The 21,450-nt window shown below is 39.4% G+C and overlaps 1 protein-coding gene across 1 annotated transcript in view; it reads left to right on the forward strand.

Moving 5' to 3' along the window:
* Positions 1 to 20,973, forward strand: part of WDR27 (WD repeat domain 27) — a 275,100-nt gene extending 254,127 nt beyond the window's left edge. Inside the window, exon 27 of the mRNA XM_037731066.1 lies at positions 20,544 to 20,973. Coding sequence (XP_037586994.1) covers positions 20,544 to 20,594 — 51 coding nt within the window. The 3' untranslated portion in view covers positions 20,595 to 20,973. The remainder of the gene's footprint in view (positions 1 to 20,543) is intronic.
* The last annotated feature ends 477 nt before the right edge of the window (positions 20,974 to 21,450 follow it).

The following is a 21,450-nucleotide window of genomic DNA, read 5'->3' on the forward strand; positions in this document are numbered from 1 at the left end:
GCTGAATGATGGTGTCCTCTCAAATTTCATGTGTTAGGAACTAATACCCAATGTGATCATATTAAAAGATGATTAAGTCATCAGGATACCCCCTGATGAGTGGGAATAACACCTCATAAGTGAGGTTGGAAGGGTTGCTGGTGAGATGGCCAAATAGGAACAGCTCCGGTGTGCAGCTCTTAGTGACACTGATGCAGAAGGTGGGTGATTTCTGCATTTCCAACTGAGGTATCTGGTTCATCTCATTGGGAATGGTTGGACAGTGGGTGCAGCCCAAGGAGGGTGAGCTGAAGCAGGGTGGGGTGTTGCCTCACCTGGGAAGTGCTAGGGGTCAGGGAACTCTCTCTTTTAGCCAAGGGAAGCCATTAGGGTCTGTATCCTGCACTCGAGCCCAGGTACTGCGCCCTTCCCATGATCTTCACCCCACCCACAGACCAGGAGATTCCCTCTGATACTACACTACCACCAGGGCCCTGGGTTTCCAGCACAAAACTTGGCAGCTGTTTGGGCAGACACCAAGCTAGCTGCAGCAGTTTTTGTTCTTTCATACCCCAGTGGTGCCTGGAATGCCAGTGAGACAGATATGTTCACTCCTCTGGAAAGGGGGCTAAAACCAGGCAGCCAAGTGGTCTGGCTTGGTGGATCCCACTCCCAAGGAGACCAGCAAAAAGATCCACTGCCTTGAAATTCTCACAGCCAGCACAGCAGTTTGAGCTCAACCTGGGATGTGTGAGCTTGGTTGCGGGAAGGTCGAGTAGGTGGTTTTAACCTTACAGTGTAAGCAAAGATGCCAGAAAGTTCAAACTGGACAGAACACAGCTCAGCAAGGCCACTGCAGGTAGACTGTCTCACTAGATTCCCTCCTGACTGGGCAGGGAATCTGAGAAAAAAGGAAGCAGCCCATCAGGGACTTTTAAATAAAGCTCCCAACTTCCTGGGACAGAGCACCTGGGAGAGTGGTGGTTGGGGGCACAGCTTCAGCAGAATTAAACATCCCTGCCTGGCAGCTCTGAAGAGAGAAGTGGATCTCCCAGCACAGTGTTCAGGCTCTGATAAGGGACAGAATACCTCCTCAAGTGGCTTCCTGACTCCCATGTATCCTGACTGGGAGACACCTCCCAGGAGGGGCTGACAGACACCTCATACAGGAGAGCTCTAGCTGGCATCTAGTGGGTAACCTTCTGGGACGAAGCTACCAGAGGAAGAACAGGCTGCAAAATTTGCTGTTCTGCAGCTTCTACCAGTGATACCCAGGCAAGCAGGGTCGGGAGAGGAACTCCGGCAAACTCCAGCAGACCTGCAGCAGAGTGGCCTGACTGTTGGAATGAAAACTAACAAACAGAAAGGAATAGTTTTAATGTCAAAAAAATAAAAAAGAACATCCACTCAGATACCACATTCAAAGGTCACTGATTTCAGAGACTAAAGGTAGATAAATCCACAAAGGATGAAGAGAAACCAGTGCAAAATGGCTGAAAATTCCAAAAACCAGAATGTCGTTTCTCTTCCAAGGGATCCCAAGCCCTCACCAGCAAGGGAACAAACTGGATGGAGAATGAGTGTGACGAATTGACAGAAGCAGGCTTCAGAAGGTGGGTAATAACAAACTCCTCTGAGCTAAAGGAGCATGTTCTAACCCAATGCAAGGAAGCTAAGAACCTTGAAAAAAGTGTGGACAAAATGCTAACTAGAATGACCAGTGTAGAGAAAATAAATGCCCAGATGGAGCTGAAAAACACAGCATGAGAACTTCATGAAGCATACACTAGTTTCAATAGCCAAATCAATCTAGCAGGAGAAAGGATATCAGAGATTGAAGGTCAACTCAATGAAATAAAGTGAGAAGACAAGATTAGAGAAAAATGAAAGTGAAAGAAAATGAACAAAGCCTCCAAGAATATAGGATTAGGAGAAAAAAACAAATCCACATTTGATCAGTGTACCTCAATGTGATAGGGAAAATGAAACTGAGTTGGAAAACACTCTTCAGGGTATTATGTAGGAGAACTTACCCAACCTAGCAAGTCAGGCCAACATTCAAATTCAGGAAATATAGAGAACACCACAAATGTACTCCTCAAGAAGAGCAACCCCAAGAAGCATAATCATCAGATTCATTAAGGTTGAAATGAAGGAAAAAATGCTAAGAGGAGCCAGAGAGAAAGATCAGGTTACCCACAAAGGGAAGCCCATCAGACTAAGAGCAGTCTCTCAGCAGAAACTCTACAAGCCAGAAGAGAGTGGGGGCCAATATTTAACATTCTTAAAGGAAAGAGTTTTCAACCCAGAATTTCATATCCAGCCAAACTAACTTTCATAAGTGAAGGAGAAATAAAATCCTTTATGGACAAGCAAATGCTGATAGATTTTGTCACCACCAGGCTTGCCTTACAGAAGCTTTTGAAGGAAGCACTGAACATGTAAAAGAACAACCAGTACTAGCTATTGCAAAAACATACCAAATTGTAAAGACCATTAATGCTATGAAGAAACTGCATCAACTAGCGGGCAAAACAACCAGCTAGCATCATAATGGCACAATCAAATTCACACATAACAATAATAACCTTAAATGTAAATGGGCTAAATGCCCCAATCAAAAGACAGACTGGAAAATTGGATAAAGACCAATAGGTGTGCTGTATTCAGGAGACCCATCTCATGTGCTAAGACACACATAGGCTCAAAATAAAGGGATGGAAGAATATTTATCAAGCAAATGGAAAACAAAAAGAAAAAAGCAAGTGTTGGAATCCTGTCTTTGATAAAACAGACTTTAAACTGACAAAGAACAAAAGAGACAAAGAAGAGCATTAAATAATGGTAAAGGGATCAATGCAACAAGAAAAGGTAACTATCCTAAATATATATGCACCCAATACAGGAGCACCCAGATTCATAAAGCAAGTTCTTAGAGACCTACAAAGAGACATACTCCCACACAATAATAGTGGGACACTTTAACACCCCACTGTCAATATTAGATCAACGAGACAGAAAATTAACAAGGATATCCAGGACTTGAACTCAGCTCTGGACAAAGCAAACCTATTGGACAACTACAGAACTCTCCACCCCAAATCAACAGAATATACATTCTTCTCAGCACCACATTGCACTTATTCTCAAATTGACCACATAATTGAAAGTAAAACACTCCTCAGCAAATTCAAAATAATGGAAATCATAACAAACAGTTTCTCAGACCACAGTGAAATCAAATTGGAACTCAGGATTAAGAAACTCACTCAAAACCAGACAGCTACATGGAAACTGACCAATCTGCTCCTGAGTGACTACTGGATAAATAATGAAATGAAGGCAGAAATAAAGATGTCCTTTGAAACCAATGAGAATGAAGACACAATGTACCAGGATCTCTGGGACACATTTAAAGCAGTGTGTAGAGGGAAATTTATAGCAGTAAATGCCCACAAGAGAAAGCAGGAAAGATCTAAAATTGGCACTCTAACATCAAAATTAAAAGAACCAGAGAATCAAGAGCAAACAAATGCAAAAACTATCAGAAGAAAAGAAAGAACTAAGATCAGAGCAGAACTGAAGGAGATAGAGACATGAAAAAGTCTTCAAAAACTCAATGAATCCAGGAGCTGGTTTTTTGAAAAGATCAACAAAATAAACCACTAGCTAATCTAATAAAGAAGAAAACAGAGAAGAATCAAATAAACGCAATAAAAAATATTACCACTGATCCCACAGAAATACAAAATTCCATCAGAGAACACTATAAACACCTCTACACAAATAAACCAGAAAATCTGAAGAAATTGATAAATTCCTGGACACTTACATCCTCCCAAGAGTAAAGCAGGAAGAAGTCAAATCCCTGAATAGACCAATAACAAGTTCTGAAATTCAGGCAGTAATTAATAGCCTATCAACCAAACAAAGCCCAGGACTAGATAGGTTCACAGCTGAATTCTACCAGAAGTATGAAGAGGAGCTGGTACCATTTCTTCTGAAACTATTCCAAACAATAGAAAAAGAGAGAATCCTCCCTAACTCATTTTATGAGGCCAACATCATCCTGTTACCAAAACCTGGCAGAGATACGACAAAATAAATTTCAGGCCAATATCCCTGATGAACATTGATAAATACCTCAATGAAATACTAGCAGACTGAATCCAGCAGCACATCAAAAATGTATCCAACACAATCAAGTTGGTTTCATCCTTGGGAGTTAAGGCTGGTTCAGCATAAGCAAATCAATAGACATAATCCATCACATAAACAGAACCAAAGACAAAACCCACAGAATTATCTCAGTAGATGCAGAGAAGGCCTTCAACAAAATTCAACAGCCCTTCATGCTAAAAACTCTCAGTAAACCTAGGTATTGATGGAACGTATTTCAAAAAACAAGAGCTATTTATGACAAACCAACAACCAATATCATACTGAATGGACAAAACCTAAAAGCATTCCCTTTGAAAACTGGCACAAGACAAGATGCCCTCTCTCACCACTCCTCTTCAACATAGTATTGGAAGTTTTGGCCAGGGCAATCAGGCAAGAGAAAGAAATAAAGGGAATTTGATTAGGAAAAGAGGAAGTCAAATTGTCTCTATTTGCAGATGACAACGATAGCATCTGTATACTTAGAAGATGCCATCATCTCAGCCCAAAATCTCCTTAAGCTGATAACCAATTTCAGAAAAGTATCAGGATACAAAATTAATGTGCAAAATTCACAGCATTCCTATACACCAATAACAGGCAAACAGAGAGCCAAATCATGAGTGAACTCCCATTCACAATTACTACAAAGATAATCTAGGAATATGACTTACAAGGGATATGAAGAACCTCTTCAAGGAGAACTACAAACCACTGTTCAAGTAAATAAGAGAGGACACAGATGGAAAAACATTCCATGCTCATGGTTAGGAAGAATCAGTATCATGAAAATGGCCATAGTGCCCAATGTAATACATAGATTCAATGCTATACCTATCAAGCTACCATTGACTTTCTTCACAGAATTGGAAAAGACTCATTTAAATTTCATACAGAACCAAAAAAGAGTCCACATAGCCAAGACAATCCTAAGCAAAAAGAACAAAGCTGGAGGCATCACGCTACCTGACTTCAAATTATACTACAAGGCTACAATAATCAAAACAGATGGTACTGGTACCAAAACAGAGATATAGACCAATGGAACAGAAGAGAGATCTCAAAAATAACGCCACACATGTACAACCATCTGATCTTTGACAAACCTGAGAAAAACAAACAATGGGGAAAGGATTCCCTATTTAATAAATGGTGTTTGGAAAACTGGGTAGCGATATGCAGAAAGCTAAAACTTTTTAGCTTTTTTAAGAGTTTTTAGCATGAAGGGCTGTTGAATTTTGTTTAAGGCCTTCTCTGCATCTACTGAGATAATTATGTGTGTTTTATCTTTGGTTCTGTTTATGTGATGGATTATGTCTATTGATCCCTTCCTTACACCTTATACAAAAATTAACTCATGATGGTTTAAAGACTTAAATTTAAGACGTAAAACCATAAAAACCCAAGAAGAAAACCTAGGCAATACCATTCAGGACGTAGGCATGGGCAAAGACTTCATGACTAAAACACCAAAAGCAATGGCAACAAAAGCCAAAATAGACAGAAGGGATCTAATTAAAATAAAGAACTTTTGCACAGCAAAAGAAATTAGCACCACAGTAAACAGGCAACCTACAGAGTGAGAGAAAATGTTTCCAATTTCTCCATCCAACAAAGGGCTAATATCCAGAATCAACAAAAAACTTAAACAAATTTACAAGAAAAAAACAACCACATCAAAAAGTGGGTGAAGGAAATAAACAGACACTTCTCAAAAGGAGACATGTGTGCAGCCAAAAAACATGAGAAAAAGCTCATCATCACTGGTCATTAGAGAAATGTAAATCAAAACCGCAAAGAGATACTGTCTCGCACCAGTTAGAATGGCAGTCATTAAAAAGTCAGGAGATAGCAGATGCTGGAGAGAATGTGGAGAAATAGGAATGCTTTTACACTGTTGGTGAGAGTATGAATTAGTTCAAACATTGTGGAAGACAGTGTGGCAATTCCTCAAGGACCTAGAAATAGAAATTGACCTATTCAACCCAGCTATCCCATTACTGGATATATACCCAAAGGATTATAAATAATTCTATTATAAAGACACATGCACACATATGTTTATTGCAGCAGTGTTCACAATAGCAAAGACTTGGAATCAACCCAGATGCCCATCAGTGATAGACTGGATAAAGAAAATGTGGCACATATACACCATGGAATACTATGCAGCTATAAAAAGGATGACTTTATGTCCTTTGCAGGGACATGGATGAAGCTGGAAACCATCATTCTCAGCAAACTAACACAGGAACAGAAAACCAAATACCACATGTTCTCACTCATGAGTGGGAGTTGAACAATGAGAACACATGGACACAGGGAGGGGAACATCACACACAGGGGCCTCTTGGGGTGTGGGGAACTAGGGGAGGGATAGCATTAGGAGAAATACCTAATGTGATGACAGGCTGATGGATGCAGGAAACCATCATGGCATGTATATACCTATGTAATAAACCTGCACATGTATCTCAGAACTTAAAGTATAATAATTTAAGAAAATATAAGTGAGGTTGGGGGCCTTGCTCCTTTTCCTCCTGCCATGTGAGGAAGCAGCAAGATGCACCACCTTGGAAGCAGAGTGCAGCCCTCACCAGACACTGAATCTGCTGGTGCCATAATCTTGGACTTCCTGTCCTCCAGAACTGAGCAATAGATTTCTGTTGTTTATAAATTACCTAGTCTAAGTATTTTTTTTATGGCAGCCCAGACGGACTAAGACATCACCCAAGATATTATTGGGACACCTTAAAATTAACAATGTCTTATGAAAGAAGAAATGTGATAGTTTTGGAAAAGCCAAGGTGGTCAGGGAATACTTACTTTACTAAGTTAAGAGGCTAGAACATTTGTCATACCACTGTGGTTCTTTTCTATGAACACCTGTTTTCAGATGACATAGTATTCAAGCCATGGACATTTGAAAACTTGCCTCTTAAGCCTTTAGAATGGAAGCCTTTTATTACATTTTCCTTTTTCTTAATGGTTTTTAAATCAAACTTATGAAAATGACTCCTACTTCTTTTTAATTTCTAAAAAAAAATCTACTCTTTTGGGGCAAAAAGACAGCTGGGATCTCTGAAATAAAGCTTGCCTGATTCTTGTGTAATTAAGAAGTTTGGAGCCAACCTGAGACCTTCTGGGAGGTGACTATTGGCTGTGGGCAACCATGCAAACTCATGGCTCAGGCTAAAGACTGGGATTTGCAGCTCTGGCTCTAGCTCTGCTTTCTTAGACCTAACACTGATTTATTAGGTTGGTACAAAAGTAGTTGCAGATTTTGCCACTGCAGTGACAAAAACTACAATTACTTTTGCACCCACTTAATATGACTAGAACTGCACCAAGACTCTGAAGTCAGCCTAGGACTTAACTGGTTAGCCTCTAAATTTAGACATTGCTGAGAAACATAGTAAATGGAAAAGCCACTATCAACCACCATGATCTGCAAGAGTGAAAGCCCCATATGGCTGCACTTAGTGGGTCTGAGGGTGCTAGCACAGGTATAAATAGCACTCATCTCCCCTGTCTAAGTTCAGAGGCTGATTAGGGTTAGACATGGGAGTCAGACAGAATGAGCGCAGAATGCCACCTTTGTTATCAAAAAAGCTATATTGGAAGATGTAGCTTGATAAGCCACATCTTGTGATATGAACGAAATTGCATGCTCCTCTACCCCAAAATTTTTATGTTGAAATTCTAGCCCCTGACATCACTATATTTGGAGATAGGGCTTTTAGGCAGTGATTAAGGTTAAAGAGTTCGAAGAGGTAAGGTTCTAATCTGATAGAATTGTTGGCCTTGTAAGAAGAGGAAGAAAGATCTTTCTTCTCTCTGCTTCTCTCTCTCTCCCCCATCATGTACAAACTGATGGAAGGCCAGGTGAGGAAACAGTGAGAAGGCAACTGTGCAAGCCCTCACCAGAATGTGACCATCCTGGCACCTAGGTCTCAGACTTCTAGCTCCAGTACTGCAAATGATAATTTCCATTTTTCAAACCACCTAGTATATGATATTTTGTTACAGCAACTTGAACTAAGGCATATTTTAGCAGCAGGAAGTAGAGTGCTGCTTTAACAAATACTTAAAAACGTGGAATTGGCATTGAAAGGGTGATGGATAGAGTCTGGGAACGTTCTGATGTGCATGCTGGAAATTCAGACTAGTGACTCTGGTGAGGGCTCTGAAAGGAGACAGGAGAGCTGAAGAGAAAGTTTCTATCTTCTGAGAGGGTACATAAATAATTATGAACAGAATATGGGGAGAAATAGCAAAGTTAAAGGCCATCTGGTGGGGTCTCAAATGGAAGTAAAAATCATGTGACTGAAAATTGGAGGAAAGATGATCTGTGTTATAAAGAAGCAAATAAATTGGCTGAATTGTATTTTGTGTGAAGAAAAGTGTTTTGTGCAAAGTAGGACTTGTGAGCAATGGAACTGGATGTTTAGCTGAGCAGATTTCTGAGCAAACAATTGAAGGAATGGCATAGTTCCTCCTGATTGCTTATAGTAAAATGAAGATTTAGAAAATTATTGGTCTATCAATATGTCAAAAAATAGGAAAACTTGTTCTACAAAGACCAGTAAGGGTATGCTAAAAAGCCATTTGTCAAAGTGATTATGGGTGTAGCTCATGGATTTAATCAGCTATCTCAGCAGATGATGGGAATCGAAATGGGTTTTTACCAGTGGAGACACTGCCAGTGTCAACTAATGGGAACAGAGAAAGAGGAAGAACAGAATGAAGGAAGCCCGTCAGACACCTTGGAGTCTATAAAATGTAGCTATAGGCCACTTTGGCTGTAAATATGCACGATTTCTCAAGAAAAGGGAATGATCCTGAAGATGATTCAGAGGTGAGCAGGGCTGCCACACCTACCACAGACCAATCAGGCAGGGCTAGTTCCCATTTTGTTTCACATGGTGGAGCTTGTCTGGCTTTGGTGGTTCAGGAATGCCCCTGCTTAGTGCCTCCAAGTCATGGAGATGCTGCTGCCACCCCAGTGGGCATGAGGGCAGGGCATGAAGACGAGAGGGTTTTTCTCAAACCTTAAAATTAAATGGAGTTTGGCTTGCTAGGCTTTGGGCTTGCTTGGGATCTGTCACCCCCTCCTTCTTTCCTGTTTCTCCTTATGGGATAGGAATGTCTACGCTATGCCTGACCCACCATTATAATTTGGAAGACTATAGCTTTGTTTTCAAATTAGCAGATAGAGACTTAGATGATATTTTGGACTTAGACTTTAGAGTTGATGCTGGAATGAGTTAAGGCTTTTGAGTCTGCTTGGATGGAATGAATATATTTTACATGTAAGAAGAACATGAGCGTATAGGGGCCGAGGGCAGAATATTATGAGGCACTTGTATTCCCTCCCAAATTTATATGTGAAAGAACCAACCCCCAATATGACTGTGCTTGGAGATAGGGCTTTTAGGAGGAAATTAGGGTTACATGAGGTCATAAGCATGGGGTCCTAATTCTATAGGATTGGAGACATTATAAAAGAGAAAGAAAGAGAGATCTTTCTCTCTACATGTGCCAAAGGAAGGCCATGTGAGCACATAGTCAGAAGGTAGCCTTCCACAAGCCAGGAAGAGAGCTCTCAACAGAACTCAACCAAGTTGGCAACTTGGTCTTGGACTTCTATGCCTACAGAACTGTGAGAATTATATATCTGTGTTTAGGCCCCCTGTCTGTGTTACTTTGGTTGGCAGCCTGAACAGGCTGAGACATCTGGCAAAAGAGCTTGTTAACACTCTCCTGAATTCACCCTCAAAATGCAGATCCTACCCCGCCAAGTTAATATTTGGTGAGAGCTGATATCGTTTTGCTGTGTCCCGCCCATCTTATCTTGAACTGTAGTTCCCATAATCCCCATGTGTCATGAGGTGACCTGGTGGGAGGTAATTGAATCACAGGGGTGGCTACCTCCATGCTGTTCTCATGATAGCAAGTAAGTTTTCATGAGATCTGATGGTTTCATAAGGAGATTTTCCCATTTTTGCTCAACAATTCTCCTCCTACCATTATGTGAAGAAAGACATGTTTCCTTTCCCTTCTGCTGTGATTGTAAGTTTCCTGAGGCCTCCCCAGCACTGTGGAACTTTGAGTCGGGTAAACTTTTTTCTTTTATAGATTACCCAGTCTTGGGCAGTTCTTTATAGCAGTGTGAGAATGTACTAATACAATTAGTTAGTACTGAGAGTAGCGGGAAGCTGCTGTAAAGATACCCAAAAATGTGGAAGCACCTTTGAAACTGGGTAACAGGCAGAGGTTGGAACAGCTTGGAGAGCTCAAAAGAAGACAGGAAGATGTGGGAAAGATTGGAACTTCCTAGAGACTTGTTGAATGGCTTTGACCAAAATGCTGATAGTAATATGGACAATCAAATTCAGGGTGAGGTGGTCTCAGATGGAAATGAGAAACTTGTTGGGAACTGGAGTAAAGGTCACTCTTGTTATGCTTTAGCAAAGAGACTGGCAGCATTTTGCCTATGCCCTAAAAATCTATGGAACTTTGAACTTGAGAGGGATGATTTAGGATATCTGGCAGAAGAAGTTTCTAAGCAGCAAAGTGTTCAAGAAGTTACTTGAGTGCTCTTAAAAGCATTAAGCTTTATGTATTCACAAAGATATGGTTTGGAATTGGAACTTATGTTTAAAAGGGAAGGAGAGCATAAAAGTTCAGAAAGCTCACAGCCTGACAATGTGATAGAAAACAAAAGCACATTTTCTGAGGAAAACTTCAAACTGGCTGCAGAAATTTGCATAAGTAATGAGGAGCTAAATGTTAATCACCAAGACAATGGAGAAAATGTCTTCAGGGCATGTCAGAGATCTTCGTGGTAGCCCCTTCATTTTTCCCCCAGGAGGAAAAAAATGGTTTTATGGGCTGGTCCCAAGGCCTTGCTGCTTTGTGCTGTCTCAGGACTTGATCCTCTGCATCCCTGCTGTGGCTAAAAGGGGCCAACATCCAGCCCAAGCCATTGCTTCAGTGGGTGCAAGCCCCAAGCCTTGGCAGCTTACACATGGTGTTGGGCCTGCAGGTGTGCAGAAGTCAAGAATTGAGGTTTGGGAGCCTCCACCTAGATTTCAGAGGATATTTGGAAACACCTGAATGTTCAGCCAGATGTTTGCTGCAGGGGTGGAGTCCTCATGGAGAACCCCTGACAGGGTAGTGCAGAAGGGAAATGTGGATTTGGAATTTCCACACAGAGTCCCCACTGGTGTACTGCCTAGTGGAGCTGTGAGAAGAGGGCCACCATCCTCCAGAGCCCAGATTGGTAGATTCAATGACAGCTTGCATCATAATCCTGGAAAAGCTGCAGACACTCAATGCCAGCCCCTGAAAGCAGCTATGAGGGAGGGTGTACCCTGAAAAGCCACAGGGGTGGAGCTGTCCAAGGCCATGGGAGCCCACCTCTTAATCAGCATGACTGGGGTGGGAGACATGGAGTCAAAAGAGATGATTTTGGAGCTTTAGGATTTGGCTGCCCCACTGGATTTTGGACTTGTTTAGGGCCTGTAGCTCTTTTGTTTTGGCCAATTTCTCCCATTTGGAATGGGTGTTTACCCAATGTCTGTACTCCCACTGTGTCTGGGAAGTAACTACCTTCATTTTGATTTTAGAGGCTCATAGGTTGAAAGGACTTGCCCTGTCTCAGTTTGGACTTGGACTTTTGAAAGGCTAATGCTGGAATGAGTTGAGACTTTGAGAGACTGTTGGAAAAGCATGATTGTGTTTTGAAATGTGAAGACATGAGATTTGGGAGGGGGCCAGGGGCAGAATGATACAGTTTGGCTGTGTCCCCACTCGAATCTTCTGGCAGCAGGACAAAGAAGTTAATCTTGAATTTTAATCCCCATAATCCTTAGGTGTCTAGGGAGAGAACTGGTGAGAGGTGATTGGATCATGGGGATGGTTGCTCCCATGCTGTTTGATATGGTTTAGTTGTGTCACCACCCAAATCTCATCTTGAATTATAGTTCCCATAGTCCCCAGGTGTCATGGTAGGGAGCTGGTCAGATGTAATTGAATCATGGGGGTAGTTACCCTCATGGTGTTCTCATGATGGTGAGTAGTTCTCACAAGATCTGATGGTTTTATAAGGGGTTTCCCTGCCTTTGCTCCGTACTTCTTCTTCCTGCTGCTATGTGAAGAAGGACATGTTTGCTTCCTCTTCCACAATGATTGTAAGTTTCCTGTGGTCTTACAGCCCTGTGGAAATCTGAGTTAATTAAACCTCTTTTGTTTATGAATTATGCAGTCTTGGGCAGTTCTTTATAGCAGCATGAAAACAGCCTAACAAGCAGCATATGAGAGAGCTGGCCTTATTAAGCTGATTCTCTCCACAAAAACTGGGAGGATGGGCATGCCTCATTATTTACCCTAACCAATACATTGGGTGAGCCATCTCTGCTTTCCTGGACAGGACTGGGGCAAGAGACTCATGTTCTAAGCCCCTCTCCACCTGAAGCCCCATTACAAATTATAGTAAGAAGCTAAAGAAATGTATTGTTTTCATTTTTTATTGTGGTAAAATGCACATAAGATTTGTCATCTTAACCATTCTTAACTCTATAGTAAGTATTAAATATATTTATTACATTCTGCAGCCACCACCACTATCCCTCGCCACAATTCTGTCTTGTAAGCCTGAAACTTCATTCCAATTAAGTAATAATTTCTCATCCCCTTCCTCAGTCCCTGTCAACAATCATTCTACTTTCTGTCTCTCTGATTTTGACTACTTAGGTACCTCACATTTATCTTTTTATAACTGCTTTATATCATTTAACATAATGTCCTTAAGGTTCATCTATGTTGTAGCCTGTGCCAGACTTTCCTTCATTTTTAAGACCGAATAATATACCATTGTATGGTCCACACTTTGCTTATCCATTCATCTATTGATGGGTGCTTGGATTGCCTCCATGTTTTAGCTGTTGTTAAGAATGCTGTTATAAACATAGTTGTAAATATATCTCTTACAGACACTACTTTCAGTTCTTTTGCATATATACCCAGAGGAAAAATTACTGGATAATATGATGATTCTATTTTTAATTTTTTGAAAATATCATACTGTTTTTCATAGCAGCTGCACCTGCACCATTTTACATTCCCACTGACAATGAACAAAGGCTTAACTTTCTCTCCATCCTTACCAACAGTTGTTGTTTATTAATTTTTTAAAAATAATCATGTCCTAATGAGTGCCAGATGGCATCTTGTAGTTTTGATTTCCATTTTCCAAATGATTAGTGAGATTGAGCATCTTTTCATGTGCTTCTTGGGCATTTTATACCTCCTTTGGAGAAATGTCTATTCAAGTATTTCGTCCATTGTTTAAATTGGGCTGTTTGATTTTGTTGTTTAGTTTAGTTATAGGCTCCTCTATATATCCCGGATATTAATCCTTTATCAGACATCCCTAGTTAAACATGGAGACTGGACTCTTCCCGACACCAAATTTGCTTCCTGTCAGGTGTGATTCGCAAATATTTTCTTTAATTCTGTGCATGCCATTTCACTCTTTTGATAGTGCCTTTTTATGCACAAATTTTTAAAATTTTCTGTTTGTCTATTTTTTTCTCTAATTGTCTGTGCCTTTAGTGTCATATCCAATAAATCATTGCAGACTCTAATTATGGAAGCTTTTTGTCTATATTTTCTTCAAAGAGTTTTATTATTTTGGGTTTCACATTTAGGTCTTTGATGCATTTTTTTTCTCTGTACTGTAAGGAAAGGATCCAGCTTCATTTTTTTTGCATGTGGATGTCTATTTTTTCCCAGCACCATTTGTTGTAAAGACTGTCTTTTCCCCATTGAATGGTCTTGGAGCCCTTCTCAAAAATTATTTGACCCATATATGTGAAAGTTTACTTTTGGGTCTTTTATTCTATACCATTTGTTTATAGGTCAATCTTTATGGCAGTGATATCTTGTTTTTATTATTGAAGATATGTATTAATAGTAAGTTTTGAAATCAGAAAGTGTGAATCCTCCAGTTTTGTTCTTCCTTTTCAAGATTGTTTTTACTATTCAGAGTTCCATATGAATTTAAAAATGGGTTATTTTACTTCTGTAAAAAATGTAATTGGGATTTTGATAGGGATCCTATTGAATCTGTAGATAACTGTGGGTAATATAGACTTTTTAGTAATATTAAGTATTCCAATTTATGAACATGGGAAGTGTTTTAATTTATGCCTTCTTTAGTTTTATTCAGTAATGTTTTGTAGTTTTCATTGTACAATTCTATTTCGTCTCCTATGTTAATTTCTAAGTATTTTATTATATTGATGCTGTTTTAAATGGATTTGTTTTCATAATTTTAGAGTTTCATCTTGCTCATTGTTAGTTTATAGAAATGCAGCTGAATTTTGCATGTTGCTTTGTATCTTGCTATTTTGCTGATTTTATTAATTCTAAAAGGTTTTGGGAGTGGAATGTGTAGAGTTTTCTATCTATATGATAATATAATCTGTGAACAGAAATACTTTTACTTCCTTTCCAGTTTGGATGCTTTTAATATTTTGCATGCCCAAATGCTCTGGCTTGAACTTTGATACCATTCTAAATATAAACGGTGAAAGCAGACATCCTTGCCTTGTTCCTGATCTTAGTGGAAATGCTTTTAGTCTTTCGCCATTGAGTATGATGACTGATTGGATTTTCATATGTGATGCTATGGTTTGAACGTCTGTCTCCTCCAAAACTTACGTTGAAATGTAATTGTTACTTTAACAGTATGAAGAGGTGGGATCTTTAAAAAGGGCCTCCCTTATGAGAGCTTCAACCTCGTGGGTGAGATTGGTGGCTGATATCAAAGGATGAGTTTGAACCCCCGCCCCCACTTTGGGCTATTCCACTCTTCTTCCATGTAAGGAACAGTGTTCCTCCTCTTTGGAGGTTGTAGCTTCTCAGATGCCATCTTAGAAATGGAAACTGGGCTCTTAGTGGATACCAACTTGCAAACACCTTGGAATTCCTGGCCTCAGGAACCATGAGACATAAATTTCTTTTGTTTATAAGTTACCCAGTTTGGTAGTCTTTTATAGCAGCACAGAATGAAATAATTTATACAGCTTTTCTTGTTGATGTAGCTTCCTTCTATTCTTAGTTTGTTGGGTGTTTTTGTTTTTTTTAATGAAAATGTGTTGAATTTGTCAAGTGCTTTTTCTGCATAAATTGAGATGATCACGTGGGTTTTGTATCATTTTATTAATGAGATTTATTGCATTAATCAATATTTGTTGAACCATCTTTGCATTAGAGGAATAAATTCCAGTGTGTCTTGATGCATAACCATTTTAATATGCTGCTGAATTCCATTTACTAGTGTTTTGTTGGGATTTGTACATCAGTGTTCATAAGGAATACGGGTTTATTTTCTTTTCTTGTGGAATCTTATTTGGCTTTGGTATTGGGGAAATGAGATAGGAAGTGTTTTTTATTGGTGTTAATTCTTCTTCAAATGTTTGGTAGAATTCACTGGCAAAGCCATTGAGTCTAGCTTGCTTCCTTCCTTCCTTCCTTCCTTCCTTTCTTCCTTCCTTCCTTCCTTCCTTCTTCCTTCCTTCTTCCCCTTTCCCCTCTTTCCCCTCTTTCCCCGCTCCCCTCCCCTCCCCTTCCCTTCCCTTCCTTCCTTTCCTTTCCTTCCCTTCCCTTTCCTTTCCTTTCTTCTTTCTTTCATTTTTTTCTTCAGACTCTCATTCTGTTGCCTAGGCTGGAGTGCAGTAGTACTATCTCAGCTCACTGTAACCTCCACCTCCCAGGTTCAAGCGATTCTCCTTCCTCAGCTCCCGAGTAGCTGGGATTACAGGCACATGCCACCACACTTGGCTAATTTATATATTTTTAGTAAGGACGGGGTTTCACCATGTTGGTCAGGCTGGTCTTGAGTTCCTGACTTCAGGTGATCTGCCTGCCTTGGCCTCCCAAAGTGCTGGGATTACAGATGTGAGCCACTGTGCCCAGCCTAAGATTTTTCTTTGTCAGAAGATTTTTTTAGTTACTGATTCAGTCTCCTTACTAGTTATAGGTCTATAAAAATTTTAGATAATTTTTTGTGATTCAGTCTTGGTAAGTTTTGTGATTCTGGGAATTTGTACATTTTATCTAGGATATCCAATATGCTGGCATACAATTGTTCATAGTACCTTCTTATAATCATTTTTTTCTGAAGAATTAGTAGTAATGTCCAAAACTTTCATTTCTGATTTAGTAAGTTGAGTCTTATTTATTTTTCTTAGTCCATGTAGTTAGAGGTTTCTCAATTCTGTTTTTTTTCAATAAATCTTTTTTTTTTTTTTNTCTGTTTTTCTTTTCTCCATTTTGTTTATTTTTGCTCTAATCTTTCTTAGTTACTTCCTCTGCTAGCTTTGCGATGTGCTGTTGTTCTTTCTCTAGTTTACAAAGATATATAAAGATATATAAATCTCTAGTTTACATATATATATATATGTATATATATGCATTTATAGCTATAAATTCCCCCTTTAGCATTGTTCTTGCTGTGTAACAGATTTTTTGCATGGTGTGTTATTTTTATTCATCTATAAGTATTTTCTAATTTTTCTTATTATTTCTTCTTTGATCCATTGGTTGTTTGAGTGTGTCATTTAATTTCCACAATTTTTGACTTTTCAAATTTAACTTCTATTTTCAATTTCTAAATTCATCCTGTATGGTCAGGGAAGATACTGTGTATGTTGTTTATGTTTTAAAATCTATTGAGATTTAATTTGTGGATTAACATATGGTCTATCCTGGGAAAATGTCCCATATGCACTTGAGAAGAATATGTATGCTATATGCTGTTCTTGTTTCGTAAAGTGTTTATCAGATCTAGTTGGTTTATCATGTTGTGTAAATTCTCTATATCCTTGCCTCTCTTCTGTCTGGTTGTCCTATCCATTATTAAAAGAGGAGTATTAAGATCTTCAGCTATTATTGTAAAGCTGTTTATTTCTTCCTTAAATTCTATTAGTTTCTGTTTCATATATTTTGATGGTCTATTATTAGATATATAAATGTTTATAATATTTATATTTTCTTGTATTATATCTTTCATATATATATATATATATATATATATGTGTTTCTTTAAGCCTTTTTGACTTAAAGCTTTTTATTTCTGATATTGGTGTATCTATCCCTGCTTTCTTTTGATCACCACTCCATTCAAAAATAATGTATATGACAGCATAGGCAATTGACACTTGAACAACATGGGTTCAAACTGTGCAGGTCTGCATGTATGTGGATTTCTTTAACCAATGCAAATAAAAATTGTGGTATTTATGGGATGTAAAACTCGCATAAATGGAAGGTCAAGTTTTTGTATATGCAGGCTTTACAGGGCCAACTATGGGACTTGAGTATGTACAGATTTAATTTTATGTCAAGGTTCCTGGAACTAATCCCCCAAGTATACTGAGGGGCAACTGTAGTTGAATTATGTGTTTTTAATCCTTCTTTTCAATCTACCTTCTCATTTACATTTAAACTAATTCCTGATAAGGTGGGACTTATTATTGCCATGTTTCTTTTTGTTTTCTATATGCCTTATAGATTTTTGTCCCTTATTTTCTGCATTACAGTTCACTCTTTAGTAAAATTTTTAGGGAAATTTTTTAGTTTCTTTCTCAATTTCTTTTTTGTACATTGTATAGCTATTTTGTTTTTGTGGCTACCATGGGAATTACATGTAGTATTCTAAAATTATAACACTCTTGTTTGAATTTATAACAGTGAATTTCAGTAACACAAAAAATTCTGTTCCTTTACATCTCTTTCCCCACCCCGTCAGTTGTTGATGTCACAAAATTACATTTTTACACATTTTATTCCCCAAAACATAAAACAGTGATTATTTTAAATACACAGTTTCTTAAATTCTGTAGAAAACAAAATGTGGAGTTGCAAACCAAAGTTATGATAATACTGCCATTTAGACTAATCTTTTAAAAAATATTTTAGTCTTTTAAATCATGTGGAAAACAAAAAAGTGGAATCATACAGTGTTGCTATAATAATAGCTTTTATAACTGCCCATGTGCTTACCTTTACTGAGATCTTTATTTTTCCATACAGCTTCAAATTCCTGTCTAGGGTCCTTTCTTTTCCACCTTGTGGTGCCCCTCAATACATTTCTGGCAGGCAAGGTCTAGTAGTAACACACTTCCTCAGCTTCATTTATCTGGGAATGTCTTAATTTTTCCCTTACTTTTGAATGGCATCTTTGCTGGTTTAGGATTCTTGGTTGATAGTTTTTGGGGAGTTTGAGTTTTATTTTAGTCTAGTGAATAAGACCACTGCCTTATGGTCTGCAAAGCTTATTATGAGAAGAAATCTGCTGATAATCTCAGAGAATCCTTTTGGTGTGATAAGACTTTTCTCTTGCTCCTTCCAGAATTCCCTCTTTGCCTTTGGCCTTTGAAAGTTTGATGGTGGTTTGTCCCAGTGTGGGACTTTTTGAGTTCCTCTTACTTGGAGTTTATTGAATTCTTGGATATACATTTATAACCATTTTATAAAATCAAATTTGGGAGTTTTCCACTGTTATGTTTTCTCCTGCAATGTGTAAGTTGGGCCCTTGATGGTGTCCCATAGGCCCTTTAGGCTCTGTTCACTTTTTTCAGTCCTTTTTTAAATTTCTGTGCCTCAGACTTGATTGTTTCTATTTTTTCTTCACCTGCTCAACTCTGCCTTTTAATTCCTCTAGGGGATACTTTATTTCCATTATTATATATTTTTAGCTTCAAAATATTTTTTGTTTCATTTTAGGTTCTCTATCTCTTTATTGATATTTCCAAAATTATGTATGAATGCATACATAATTTTCCTGTCTTTAGCCACATCTCTCTTTAATTTTCGAGTAATTGAAAACAATTGTTTTAAAGTCTTTGTGCTGTAGATGTGCCATCTGATTCTTTTCAGAGACAATTTCCATTAATCTGCTTATCTTTTTCCTTTGAATAGGCCATACTTTCCTATTTCGTTGAATGCCTTGTGACCTTTTATTGAAAACTTGACAATTGAATGTAGTATTGTGGTAATTCTGAAGTAAGGTTCTCCCCCTTCCCCTGGGTTTGATTTTTGTCATTGTTCTATTTATTGTTTTTGTTTATTTTGATTGTTGTAGCTTGGCTCTGCCCCAAGGACCAGCCTGAGTTGTAAAGTTCAGATCTTCTTAGTTCTTTTTTCTTGAGCCTTTCCTGTGGCATAAGTGGTCCACAGTCACTTTTTTTTTTTTTTTTTTTGAGACAGACACTTGCTCTGTTGCCCAGGCTGGAGTGTAGTGGCACAATCTTAGCTCACTGGAAACCTCTGCCTCCTGGGTTCAAGTGATTCTCATGCCTCAGCCTCCAGAGAAGCTGGGATTACAGGTGCCTGCTATGGCACCTACCTAATTTTTATGTTTTTAATAGAGATGGGGTTTCACCATTTTGGTCAGGCTGGTCTCAAACTCCTGACCTCAAGTGATCTGCCTGCCTCAGCCTCCTTAGTCACTTTCTAATTTTTCCCAAGTACATAGTTGTTTTTGAAGTCTCATTTTTTACTGTCCAGCTCCCATAAAGAGAGGAGAGAAAATTAAAGTGGGAATCAAGGGCGCTGGCTCCTTCAATGCTCTGGAATTTGCTTCTCCTGGAGAAGAGGGGCTCATAGCTATGCGGGAGGGGTAACAATGGCTGCCCGCCTCTTTGCACCTCTGTAATAAGCAGCATCCGTCACTGATCAGAGCACAGGTCCCTGATATTTGGAGGCTGGGTGCTTTCTGCCCATCCTGGTTTCTGCAGGCCCTGTGCAGATCGCTTTTGAAAGGTATGCATGGGGGTGGGGACAGGGGAAGGGGAGCTGCTAATGTGCCAGAATCTGAAGTTGACAAAAATTAACCACAATTTATAGTTCAAGTGTTCCCCCTGGAAGTTGCAAGCCTTCAACAGACTCCAGAAATTCAAAGTACTGGAAGTGTGTACATCAGAGTTTCCCAGTACAGTTGCTGTCTGTGGGGGGCAGATTCCTGGCGCCTCCTCCTCCTCCTCCTCCTCCTCGATCAAGAGTGCTCTCCTGCGCCCTGCTCTTCAGTTCTGCCTGGAAGGAGGTTCACAGGTGCTAACCAGGATGTCCCATGCCCTTTTGTGCACCAAAGATGGATCAGCTCTGACCAGGGCCCCTAAAATTATTAAAACAGCAATGAAATGTAGTTTGAATTAATTAATTGTCAGCATACTATCTGTTGTATATATAGATTCTACTATGGTAGTGCATGTTACTCCATGATCCGGAACATTACAAATAAAGAAAATATATACTTTCAGCTTATTTTCTTACAGAGCTCTCAATTAATAAAAGGTGATTGGAATTACATGGTATTTTATTTTCAATTACAGCTCACCACAGCCACCTTGGATGGTAAGCTCCAGCTCTTTCTAGCTGAGTAACTGCTGACCTGTGAGCTGGGCACAGGAATGCTGCAAGGGACAACTGGAAAGTAAGAAATGGTGGTTCATCCATCGCGGGGCCAGGGCGGCAATTGCTTCTCATACTTTGAGACTTGCGTCAGCTTTCCCCCTTAGCAAGCTCCTGCACCCTGCATGTTCCACTGTTACATTTTTATGTCTTTCTGCTCCTCAAAAGGGATACCCCTCATTGGGAAAATGGAAATGGCATCCAGTACTTCTGCACAGAATTTGGTAAAGTTACAACAGAATATCCTTCGATAAAACATAATACAGTATTTGTTTGATAATTAGACCTGGAAGGAAAAAGAGGGAGAGGATTTCTTTTAAGAAGTGAAAATAAAGCAGTAAGCAGTCCTAACTGGCTCTGGTCTTCTGGTTAGCTGGTGCATGACTCTGCGTGGTGAGTGTGGCCTCTGCCCCAGGACGCCGTCTGTGTGCACAGCATGGCTTCTGGGCCTTCCTCCCACAGTTGATGGTTGTACAACTGAGGCAGGGCTCCACAGACTGCTTGGACATGTTCATCAGAGAGAAATAGCTGTCCTGGGAATTGACTCTGTGTATATGGGATTCCTAAGATCCTAGAATCCCATGGTTATAGGATCCTTGAAGAGTGAGGATGCTTCCAAGGCAGTTCAAGATTCCAGATAACCTCAGCAGCCTGTGATGCCCCAGGTGAGGACTCCTGGAACCAGCTGGGAGTGCCCTGATCTAGAGTGTTCTCTCTTATCCATGAAACTAGGGAGCTGGGGACTTTCATCCCACCCAGAGCTCCACTGGCCGTCACTTGTCTCTATTTTTGCAAGAAATGCAGTGTGCTGTGACCTCACCTTCTACA

This window comes from Cebus imitator, unplaced genomic scaffold (genome assembly GCF_001604975.1).
Source record: "Cebus imitator isolate Cc_AM_T3 unplaced genomic scaffold, Cebus_imitator-1.0 Scaffold380, whole genome shotgun sequence".
Lineage (NCBI taxonomy): Eukaryota > Metazoa > Chordata > Mammalia > Primates > Cebidae > Cebus > Cebus imitator.